We start from the raw sequence: 12,493 nt of genomic DNA, 5'->3' as shown, positions 1-12,493 counted from the left end.
CGTTTGTTATCATAGTTTGTGCTCTCAGTGTGTCTGCTAGAGATGGTGAATATGCAGCAGCAATGTCAGATACAGCCCAGCCTCTCCAGCCTCATAAGAAGATAATATGACTCTATGTACATGAGACTGTTTGACTTCTCAGGGTGTTCACATTATTATAAATCAGATGCTCTCAACATACTGTATTTTCATTATTAGCTAGTTATCATTGTAATGTTTAAGTATTTTGGCGATTTTTAGTGTAATGAATACTGGGTGTGTATAATTGAGGATGTTCAGACGATTAAATTCACTTGGATTGATCAGATCCATTGATCACATTAATAATCAGTGTAGTCCAGGTCCCAGAGCTTTAGAACGGTGATGGTGAGGTAGCAGACTGGCTGTCTGTCTTATTAAAACAAAAACATAAGTTGTCCTTCAGTCTCTGCATGTGTGTGATGTAATTACATTTAACAGAATGTACGTTTGATAATAATGTTATTGATTTAATGGCTTGCAAAGGGAATCGAATATGCTTAAAAACTGTTTAATAAGGGTGACTGTGATGGTAATATGAGAGAGATAGATCTTCTCTATGTGATATTATATGTTTGTCTAATGGTCTGTTTCTGTGGTTGTTTTTATCATCACTGCATATCAAACATCAACACCTGATGAATAAAGTCCCTGTTACCTGACACCTGTGAATGAGTGAGTGATTAATTTATTAAGGTGAATAAAGTCGCCCACATTGTCAACATCCTAGACTGCCAAGGGAGACTTTATTCACAAAAAATGCATAAATTATGACGCTTCATTTTGTAGCCAATCAAAGTGTTGTTGCTAGGTAGATACCACATAAAACACTGGACACTCTCGTCTTCATTCCGTCCTCAGGCCTGTGTTCAATACCTAACCCTAACCCTGTAGCCAATCAGAGTGTTGTTGCTAGGTAGATACCACATACAACGCTTGGCACTCTTTGTGGTGAGTGTAAAGTTGACTTGTATCTATTAGTTTAGTCTATCCACAAACGTATCGGCTTCATACCCTCATCTGACTCTTCTCCCTTCTTGCATCGACTGGTCGCATTTCATTGAGGGACACATGAATTCCAATATATACTGTGACATCCTGCAACAGAGCATGATCCCCTCTCTTCGGAAACTGGGCCGTAGGGCAGTTTTCCAACATGATAATGACCCTAAACACACCTCCAAGATGACAACGGCCTTGCTGAAGAAGCTGAAGATTAAGGTGATGGACTGGCCAAGTATGTCTCCAGACCTAAACCCAATTGAGCACATGTGGGGCATCCTCAAGAGGAAGGTGGAGGAGTGCAAGGTGTCCAACATCCGTGGGCTCCGTGATGTTGTCATGGAGGAGTGGAAGAAGATTCCAGAAGCAACCTGTGCAGCTCTGGTGAATTCCATGCCCAGGAGGGTTAAAGCAGTGCTAGATAACAATGGTGGTCAGACAAAATATTGACACTTTGGGCACAATTTAGACATGTTCACTATGGGGTGTACTCACTTTTGTTGCCAGCTGTTTAGACATTAACAGCTGTGTACTGAGTAATTTTCAAAGGACAATAAATCTATACTGTTATTCAAGCAGCACACTGACTACTTTAAGTTATATCAAAGTTTCATTAAGATAGTGTTATCCCCTGAAAGGATATGACAGAATATTTGCAAAAATCTAAAGGGTGTACTCACTTTTGAGATATACTGTACATTTGACTAAGCAAGTGAATCATCAATCCACCAGTCGTAGCAGGAAGAGTAATAATTAATTCAAAGTGGGCGGAGCTTGTGTCAAAGTGGGCGGAGCTTAAGTCAAAGTGGGCGGAGCTTGTGTTAAAGTGGGCGGAGCTTAAGACAAAGTGGGCGGAGCTTGTGTCAAAGTGGGCGGAGCTTGTGTCAAAGTGGGCGGAGCTTAAGTCAAAGTGGGCGGAGCTTAAGTCAAAGTGGGCGGAGCTTAAGTCTAAGTGGGCGGAGCTTAAGTCAAAGTGGGCGGAGCTTGTGTCAAAGTGGGCGGAGCTTAAGTCAAAGTGGGCGGAGCTTGTGTCAAAGTGGGCGGAGCTTGTGTCAAAGTGGGCGGAGCTTAAGTCAAAGTGGGCGGCGCTTAAGTCAAAATCCAAGGCTAAATCCAAGGCTACCCCATTTGGTTCACTGTACATATGGACACACAATTTCAACCAAAGTACATCAAAACCCATGTTTTATTTTATGTATAGCAATACAATTTACATATTAAATAACACTATAATAGAATGCTTTGATATAGCTTTCGAAAACAAAACATTTTTTTATTCCTTTTTTTTTTTCGGGTTACAAAAGAGGGAGCAACAGCCACCTTTTCAAAAACGGATCAAATGGGACAGAAATGATTCAGTGATTTACCAGATAAGCTATCCTATTGCACACTCTTCACAACAGAATTCTCCAAAAAAGGAAAATCAAAATCAAAAACAAAAAATAAGAACATTGATAATATCACAATCACTGCCTTAAAGTTAATGGGGAGGCGTGGGATTGTATTCATAGCTTTCATGTGACGTCACATCATAGTGGAAACGCCCACCTGACGGGCAAAAGGCACTTTTTGCGGGCAAAACCCACGAGCAAACCCACGAGCAAACTGTCAGCGGGAGTTCCGTCCAGCAGCGGTAGAACTCCCGAACGCCCGGTTGATCGAGTTTCGTATTAAAAGTATATCTTTTCGGGGTGTCAGCGAGGTGGTTAAGGGCTCAAAATGACCGTATACTGATGGTGAATTTAGCAATAATAGTATTGTATTTGTACCACCTCCATAACCGGTGTTATTCACGGAGAAAGACGGTCAAGGACGCACCTTTTGCGGGTTAATAACTTTGATTCTCCGGGGGTTAGGAAAATAATTCCAACGTGTCCGGATAGAGGAGAAGACATGGAATCCAAAAGTTTTTGAATGGAGTCGATCCTCCACTCCTATCACCGTGGACACAGCAAGGAGCGAATTCCCGGGTAGAAATATCCCCTCGACCCGCTGTCAGCGGGCGTTCCGTCCAGCAGCGGTAGAACTCCCGAACGCCCGGTTGATCGAGTTTCATATTAAAAGTATATCTTCTCGGGGTGTCAGCGAGGTGGTTAAGGGCTCAAAATGACCATATACTGATGGTGAATTTAGCAATAATAGTCTTGTATTTGTACCACCTCCATAACCGGTGTTATTCACGGAGAAAGCCGGTCAAGGACGCACTTTTTGCGGGTTAATAACTTTGATTCTCCGGGGGTTAGGAAAATAATTCCAACGTGTCCGGATACATGGGAGGACAGCGAATCCAAAAGTCTTTGAATGGAGTCGATCCTCCACTTCTATCACCGTCGTGTATCTTGATAGTTCTTCATGGGTGAGGTGGTCTAAATAGTAGGCAGCCGGTAAATCGCCATGTTGAGCGATGTTGCTATGATACTTTTTGCCCGTCAGGTTGGTGGTTGCTAGGGAAGAAACCACGTGACTGAAAGCTATGAATTGGAATGTGATGACGACCACTAGCTCAATGCACGGAGACTTCCCACGTTTCACCACGAAAGCAATGCCATGGAAAGGGGTTGAAACGAGAAAAAAATAGCTTTATATGAAAATATAAAATTCTATGATTATATACCATAGATACAAAGTTTCCAGAGAACAGTTCTGTACATAGTTGATACATTTGTGTTTGTGTTTAAACAAACATCATGGATTTGTGTTTGTGACAATGAAATCAAGCACACCCCATGCTTCAAATATTCTTTCAAATATCCTAATGTATTTTTCCCAGGTCTTCTCTAATATTTCTCTTGGTGGAAATGAGTTTAAGTCTTTGGTAAAAGTTACAAATCATAAGTATGCCAGTAATAGAAGTCTGACTGCATTACTGTCATAACTGAACATGACAATATTCTAATAGCATGGCATTGTGCTGTGTCATGACTTCACATTCTCTTTCAAATGCAAACAACTCCAGCTGGTCTCTCTTACCTCCAGCTTACCGTGAGCTTAAAATGATAAGGTTCTATCTTAGAATGATAAGGTTCTATCTCCGTTTAGGGCAGTTCAGAGATATTGAGCGTCAAAGTTTTTACATTCCATTATGTTTAGTGAGATGGAACCTTTGTATTTCATTAATTACTAATGTCAACATGTCAACACCACACAGGCATTAATAAACACCTAATGGATTAGAATAATAGATTATGTAAAAAACTAAATTTTGACAAAAATGGAGATAGAACCTTATAATTCTAACGTCACGTTATGCGAGGAGATTCTGAACTTCTCATAATCATTGTGTCATTAGATTGTTTTTATGGGGGGAAAAAACGGATACAAGGTCAAGGATAGTTCACGTGAATCACCTTCTAGGACTCTAGAACCACAGGAGTAGTTCTGTTCTTGCTTAGGCCACTAAGTTCCCATCCACTTCCTCTGGAGCTGAACCTTACAAAAGACTCATACAATCATACACCACACGCACACGCATTGTCGAGCAACGGTGAGGAACAGAAACTATGTACACAAGGCCTTGTGACACGAAGAGCTCACTTCTTTCAAGGTGGACTTAGTGAAGACAAAGAAATGTGTCCACACTCAGATGACTTTTTGTTATGTTGCATCATTAGGGATCTGATTTCTGAAATATGTTTCTGCCACACGAGGACTTTATCAGCTCTCTGTTGGACTGACTTCTGGGTTTGTTTGTGTGTGTGTGTGTGTGTGTGTGTGTATGTGTGTGTGCGAGCTTCTGTGTTTGTGTGTGTGTGTGTGTGTGTCTGTGTCTGTGTTTGCGTGTGCGTGTGTCTGTGTCTGTGTCTGTGTGTGTGTCTGTGTCTGTGTGTGTGTGTGTGTGCGTGTGGGCGTACTAAATAGCAGCACAAAGCAAAGATGGAGACAGAGAGACTGAGCCAGTAGAGGTCACAATTATGCAGGAAGTCACCGCTGGCTTTGAAAGAAGAGTTTAGTGGTCAACCAGGTCATGACAAAAAGACAAAGTCTACAAAATCACAAAGTTATAATGATAAGGATATATTCATATATGTGTACATATATTTTCATATATTAAAAAGCATAATATGAATCATACAAAGAAATAATTAAAGTTCACAGTAGCTGTTATAATTAATACCACCTTTGAAATATAGATTTGAATCGCTAATAAAATGTGGGTGGTTGTAATGAAAATAGGGTGATACAAAACGAACAAAACGACCCTATTGCCTGTGTGACCGAAACCAGTCTGTTGAAGTAGAGTAAACGAGTGGTATGGATTACATGAGTGAGCAGAAGAGATACGTTTTACTGCAGTAAACCGTGGTTTGGTAGTGTTATTGATATGAATAGGGACATTTATCCCTGCTGCAACTTCCTCGCATCGGCCAGGAGGGGGCGAACGGAACAATGTTTTTCATCCTAAGCAGTTGAGTGAAGAACTTTGCCGTGGAATGTCGAAAAATCAGAGCTTGAGGTGTAGAAGGACAGAGTCGATCAGCTTTATAATAGGCAGTAACACTGACATTATATAGTGCAAACAAGAAAAAGACAAGAAGTGTTTGTTTTTGTTGTTGTTGTTGTTGTTGTTGTTGTTGTTGTTGTTGTTGTGAACTCAAAGGACGCAGGTGCAAACGTTTCAGTAGGATAAACATTAAGACATAAAATGGCAAAAAATAAATATCAAAAACTTTTTATCAGTGTAAAAAAGTAATCACGCCCGGTTATTTTCGTTTTAACCAAGAGTCAGTCTGGCATCAAAAAAGGCCTCAGAAAAGTCTTTGTCTTTATATAGTCTGTGACGTTTTACAAAGTAAGTGCCTCTCTCTCCTCAGCTCGGCGCCGTGGCTCGGGGACCCCCCAGGACACTCTGGGACCCCCCAGGACACTCTGGGACCCCCAGGACACTCTGGAACCCCCAGGACACTCTGGAACCCCCAGGACACTCTGGGACCCCCCAGGACACTCTGGAACCCCCAGGACACTCTGGGACCCCCAGGACACTCTGGGACCCCCAGGACACTCTGGGACCCCCAGGACACTCTGGGACCCCCAGGACGCCTAGACCCCCTCAGTCCCCTTGGAGGGGGTGTGGGGGGGCGGGGGTCTCAGACGAGTGACTCCATGCTCTCGGCCTGGTCGGACTCGTCTGACATGGCCGCCATGGTGCCGTTCCTGTCCACGGACATGAGAGCAGACCCGTTCTCCTTGGTGCCGATCAGACTGAGCATCGCTGTATAAAGGTACTGGTACTGGTCCTGTAGGGAGGGAGAGGGAGGGAAGCCATGTTCAGAAACATTTAAGCAATATCACACGAGAGGGAGTGTGTTATACTGACTATCAGCACGGCTGTGATTCGGTCGAGAAAGAGAGAGAGAGAGAGAGAGAGAGAGAGAGAGAGAGAGAGAGAGAGAGAGAGAGAGAGACGATCACAGCCGTGCTGATATTCAGTATAACAGCACGACCTCCAGTGTGATATTGCTTTTATACAACAGTTCTACCGCGCAATGTATTAGTTAACAGTAATAAGCGACAACAGATTATGATTTGTTTGTTTATTTAATCAAATTTTTTTTTTTATATAGTTCCACAACTGAACTTCAAATGGACTGTTGCCTAGTAACCTGAACACAAACATGTAGTCTAATTAACGGTCATTTAGTAGAACATCTGTGCGGCGGAGTGATACATATAGTTAAAAGTCCCAGTGCTGTTATACTGTATATCAGCACTCATGGAATGCCTCTTGTCCAATCAAATGACTTGGTCGGAACTAACTGTTGTATAAAGAGCAATATCAGGGTTCCCACACCTTCTGAGACATCAGATTCAAGCATCTTTCAAGGACTTTCAAGACTCAATTCCCTCAAATTCAAGGCCCACCACGGCATGTTACCCATAAAAATAAATGAGAGAGAGAGAGAGAGGAATTCAAGCACTTTCAATGACCCATGTCGATTTTCAAAAACTTTAAAGGCCATGATTTTTTTTCTCTCAAATTCACTAACCAACAAGGATTTCAAGGACCCGTGGGAACCCTGCAATAGGTTCATTATTTATTACTGTGTAGTTTAATGTAATCATTGAATATATTCACATTGTATTTAATATTTTAAACCACAACGTGAGCTTAGAATGATAAGGTTCTATCTCCGTTTAGGGCAGTTCAGAGATATTGAGCGTCAAAGTTTTGACATTCCATTATGTTTTGTGAGATGGAACCTTTGTATTTTTATTAATTACTAACTCAAAAATGTAAACATTTTAAAAATAACACCACACAGGCATTAATAAACACCTAATGGATCAGATTTTGTAAAAAACGAAATGTTGACCAAAAATGGAGATAGAACCTTATAATTCTAACGTCACCACATGTCTGTGCTCCGGTGGTCAAACTCACGATGTCTGTGAAGACGCCAGGCCTCATGAGGTTGATCATCTTGGCCACCTGATAGACGTCCACGGCGCTCTCGCTCTCCAGCTGCTGGGACAGGGTGGTGAGGGCACACAGCATGCCCGCCGACACGGCCCCGAACCTGGGGGAGAGGAGAGCAACACAGGGGGTCACTTTACTGTCTGGTCCAGCAGAAGAGAGGAACACACATGGTCACGCTACATATTCTGGGGCGGCTGTGTCTCAGGAGGTAGAGCCGGTGTCTAATGATCGCAAGGTTGGCAGATCGGTGGTTCGAGCCCCCGGCTGGGGGCTGTCGACGTGTCCTTGGGCAAGACACTGAACCCCAAATTGCTCCCAGTGAGCGGGCCGGCCGGCGCCTTGCATGGTAGCTTGGCCGCCATTGGTGTGTGAATGTGTGTGTGTGAATGGGTGAAAGAGAGGCCGTTGTAAAGCGCTTTGGATAAAGGCGCTATATAAGTGCAGTCCATGTTCTAACTATGTTTCAGTTTGGATTAAAAAAAACGTGAATACCCACATTAAGTTCAGTAGCCCCGCTCAGCTAGAACCAATAGCTTTTCCCCCTCTAAAGAGCGAGTCCAAACACGCTCAACGGGTTGAGTTCCCTAACACACAGTGGGGCCAACGAGGAGCATAGAAACCCTGAGAGAAACTGAATGTCGCCACCTCAGACTGAAGACGTATTAGCGAGTCAATCCAGCGAGAGAAGACAGGAGGAGAGGTTCGGCTCCTTCGAGAGCGCCAGGACGTTCACAATGAAACGGTTTCTGCTTCTAGAAGCCGTGTGTGGAATGGAGAACCGAGAAACGCTGCCTAACAAACAACGACTCAAGGCTTAATGAGTTTGCAGACAATTACGACAACCTATGCCGAAACTCTTAGGGGGTGGTGGGATACCATAGTAACGTTAGTGAACTGAGATGCTCAATTAGTCCCTTTTTTTCCCTCCGGGACGACACAGGCAATCTTCATTATCCTGATGAATAAACATGACTAGACGAGACTACGTGTTCGGTGGTTTGTGAGTGTTGTTCATTGTCGCTAATGTCTGTCAATATAAAGACACGTTCGATATTCCTAATTGGATGGTGTCGCTGGTACCTGGGGGTGTTACTCATTAGAATGAACACAGTGGTTGTGTGTGTGTGTGTGTATGTGTGTGTGTGTGTGTGTGTGTGCATGCACGTGAGTGAATCACTGACAACTCGTGAGCTTAGAACTATAAGGTTATCTCCGTTTAGGGCAGTTCAGAGATATTGAGCGTCAACGTTTTTACATTCCATTATGTTTTGTGAGATGGAACCTTTGTATTTTATTAATTGCTAACAAAAAAAAAATCAACATTTCAAAATGTTGACAAAAATGGAGATATATAACCTTATAATTCTTACGTCACAAACTGATGTTTTTTTATTTTGGGTTACATTGAGAAACCCACATGGTCTTTGATGAACAATGCTTTACTTTATTTTCCTTGGGAAAAACCATGCGACTAAGTTTAAACCCCATGGTGCTGCTGGGAATGATTCACACAGAACAAAAACAACAACTAGAGATAAGAGGTACACTTCTTAATTGCAGAACAGAAGATACGTTTGTCCTTTCTCAGCTAATAACACACAGTCCCCCAAATGCCTGTGAGGTGACTAGGGAAAGTAAATGGACTGCTCTTATATATCGCCTTTATCCAAAGCGCTTTACAACGACCTCTCATTCACCCATTCACACACCCATTCACACACCAATGGCGGCAAGCTGCCATGCAAGGCACTGGCCCGCTCACTGGGAGCAATTTTGGGGTTCAGTGTCTTGCCCAAGGACACTTCGACATGTGGCCAGCCGGGGCTCGAACCGCTGATCTGCCAACCTTGTGATCAGGAGGTGACACACTTACTCGTCGTGCACTATGGTGGGCCCGTCCCTGGTCATGGCCTCCTCCTTGATGACGTTGATGAGCTCGAAGGTGCTGCTGAGGGGGGCGTCAGGGTTGGGCCACTTAGGGCACTGGAAGTGTCTCACCTCCAACACGTAGTCATCCTGGGAGAGGAGGGGGAGAGAGAGGCGTGTTATATAGATGTGCGCACACACACACACACACACACACACACACACACACACACACACTTGACCGTGCACAAACACCATACAACGTAAGCACACTTGTACTGTACAGTGCATACTTTCTCATTCTGTAGTAGTGTATACTGTATACACACAAGCGCACCCACCCACACCCCCACACCCACACCCACACCCACACACACACACACACACACACACACACACACACACACACACACTGTGTACCTGCGTAGCCTCCAGGATGAAGTCGTGGATGATGATCTGCTCCTCGTTGGAGAGGCAGAGTCGGTCTTTGCTGATGAGCGTGACAGTGAAGGCCAGGCAGTTCATGGCCTCCTCTCGACTCGGCCAGTACACAAACTCATCCTCCGCCTTGGGGGAGACGGGGGAGGGTGGATACAAAGGGTAAGAAAGTAGGGAGAGGGAGAAGTGAAGGAGGAGAAAATGGAGGAAAGCCCAAGGATGGTAGAGGAGAGGAGAGAAGAGAGACAAGGTAAAAAAAAAGACAGGTTTGTTTAGTGGAAGCACTGACAGTTTACACTGAGAAGAGCACTCGCTCTACAACAAGAACATCCAACTGTGAAAGTGACTGTGGTACGACTGTGCATGTGTTGCGCGAGTATGTGGCGTTTCAATGTGTGAGAAATCACACGCTGAGGGAAAAAAAATAGGCTATTCACAAAAACATAGATAAAGAGAGAGAGAGAGAGAGAGCGAGAGAGAGCGAGAGAGAGAGAGAGAGAGAGAGACATGTGGTGACTGATACAGCTGCTGTCACCTCCATGGTTTGTCTCAGTGTCGTCTCACACCAACGAGTGTCTTCCTGTCTCACCACGCCAAGACCGGGAGAGACTACCCACCGGTATGCATAAGGTGCTAATACGCTCCTGTTATAGATCAGAAATGTGTGTGTGTGTGTGTGTGTGTGTGTGTGTGTGTGTGTGTGTGTGTGTGTGATATGACAGATAATTCTTGAATCGATCAAAGGCTTGAAGTGATACCGGAGCAACTTGATCTTGAACCTCTGCTCTACTGATGTATATACAGTGGGGTGCAAAAATGTGGGCACCCCTAGTCAAAATGCCTTTTACAATGAATATCTAAGAAGTGAAAAGAAGCAAACCGAACCTCTATGGTAAAATGTGCAGAAAGGTGTCATGTTTAACTTGTGGCATTTAGCGTTCAGGTTTGCTTTCAATCACTTGGAGATTAATTGTAACAGACATTTATACCAGAGGGGCCCACATTTTTGCACCCCACTGCAGTGGCGCCGGCAGGATTCGATTTCATAGTACGCACAGAAACGTAAAACACTTTGCAGAAATAGCGCAGACTAGCCTACAATATAGGGATGTAGCAAGCTACATGGTGGCCAACAGAGGTATCGACAGACACTCCCACATGTTCCCACCTGTTTCAAGCAACGATTATTTAGATCACCTCTCAAAAGAAGAAAAACTAAGATATGTGAACAAACTACACATTTTGGACACTTGCGATCCATATAGAGCACCCGCCGCAATATTTAAATCACTAAAAACAGCGAAGTCGCTGCCAGAGCTGCAGTTCGGTGATGTTTACATATCTTGTGGAGAATCATTCCCCTCACACTGCCGCCAGTACTGTACTCTGATGCGCACCTTCCCGCTGACATTCCCAGCGCCGTCGGCAAACAACAAACTAACGGGTTGAGTGATTGGCTGAACGCAACGTGAAAGACTTTATTAGGGGGTGTTCACACTTGACTTATTTTTTAAGAAAAAAGCGTGGCCTTCAGCGCCTTTTTACATACAACCCTATGGGAAAAGGGAAAAAACTGCCGCTTTTTAAAAAGCGAGAGAAAAGCGCAGCTGCCTTTTAACTTTTCAGAAAGGCGCAACACAAAATACATATAATTATTAAGCACGTTTATTACAGAAAAAAAATAAAATAATTGTACGCACAGTGCGTACAGGATTCCGGCTGCCGGCGCCACTGCCCCACTGTACACCATATGTGGCTGCGTGCATGTGTGCGGGTGTACAGGTGTGTGTGTGTGTGTGTGTGTGTGTGTGTGTGACCCACCAGTCCCTGGTTGTCTGGCAGCATGACAATGATCTGTGCGTTATGGTCCCAGATCATCCTCCAGAAGTCCATAGTGGTGTGAGGCAAAGGATGCTGGGTAATAATGAACTCGTTGCTCCTGTAGTAGCCCTGTGATGTCATAACAGAGTTCAGGAAAAGGTTGTGTTATGGCGACAGACAAGGAGGAACAACAAATAAAGTTTACCCTAGGCTGAACCGGCCACAGCGTCACTAGTCACACATTTTTTGGGGCCACTACCCACACGTTTAGCTGTGTTACTCATTCCACGAATGCATGATCCTTACAAGTTGTACCTCATTGTAAAGGTGACTAAACAGGCTTTCCAACGATATAAAATACAATACCAATTGGTATTATTAAAGGGGAGGAAGAATCGACTGAAATAACGTTTCCAAACTTTTTTTGAGGAGTTTATAATAAACACTTGGCAATATGGTGGAATGACTATTCACTGGAATGACTATCACTCTCATCTTATCAGTTCACATGAAGGAATGTGCCTTAGAACAAAGGACAACATGTGCCGTGTGACGTCGTGCACGGCACGCTGAGCTCAGAGAAATATTGACATTGTTGGTTTGGCTGTTTTAACTAGACGTGAGGGACAGTCAATGATCGACAGGGCAGGGCTGGGAGGAGGAAGTGCTCACCATTATGTAAGAGGCGTTGATGTAATCAGTGCCTTTCATGCCGGGCAAAGGTGCTAGCCCCACCCTCGCTCGCTCCGCTGTCAGAGAGAGAGAGAGAGACAGAGAGAGACAGAGAGACATAGAAAGAAAGAAAGAAAGAGAAAGAAGTGGAACAAACGGAGCACAGATAGATTAGAAATCCAAGTGTAAAAACATGCTCTCGTTTGACAACGAAACAGAGAAAGATCTTGGAAGGGAGTTACGTAACAACTGTAGATGAAT

General features: G+C 43.9%; 1 protein-coding gene across 1 annotated transcript in view; it reads right to left on the bottom strand.

The window, feature by feature from the left end:
- Nucleotides 1–6,104: 6,104 nt before the first annotated feature.
- The window catches only part of ptprga (protein tyrosine phosphatase receptor type Ga), a gene marked incomplete at both ends in the record, with an annotated part of 174,891 nt that continues 168,502 nt past the window's right edge, over nucleotides 6,105–12,493 (bottom strand). The window contains 6 exons of the mRNA XM_080545768.1: nucleotides 6,105–6,254; nucleotides 7,400–7,535; nucleotides 9,309–9,451; nucleotides 9,722–9,868; nucleotides 11,561–11,689; nucleotides 12,233–12,309. Coding sequence (XP_080401894.1) covers nucleotides 6,105–6,254; nucleotides 7,400–7,535; nucleotides 9,309–9,451; nucleotides 9,722–9,868; nucleotides 11,561–11,689; nucleotides 12,233–12,309 — 782 coding nt within the window. The remainder of the gene's footprint in view (nucleotides 6,255–7,399; nucleotides 7,536–9,308; nucleotides 9,452–9,721; nucleotides 9,869–11,560; nucleotides 11,690–12,232; nucleotides 12,310–12,493) is intronic.

This window comes from Nansenia antarctica (assembly GCF_963989245.1).
Source record: "Nansenia antarctica genome assembly, chromosome: 15".
Classification (NCBI taxonomy): Eukaryota; Metazoa; Chordata; class Actinopteri; order Argentiniformes; family Microstomatidae; genus Nansenia; species Nansenia antarctica.
Note: the sequence above shows the minus strand (reverse complement) of the source record. Positions and strands in the feature narration are given on the sequence as shown.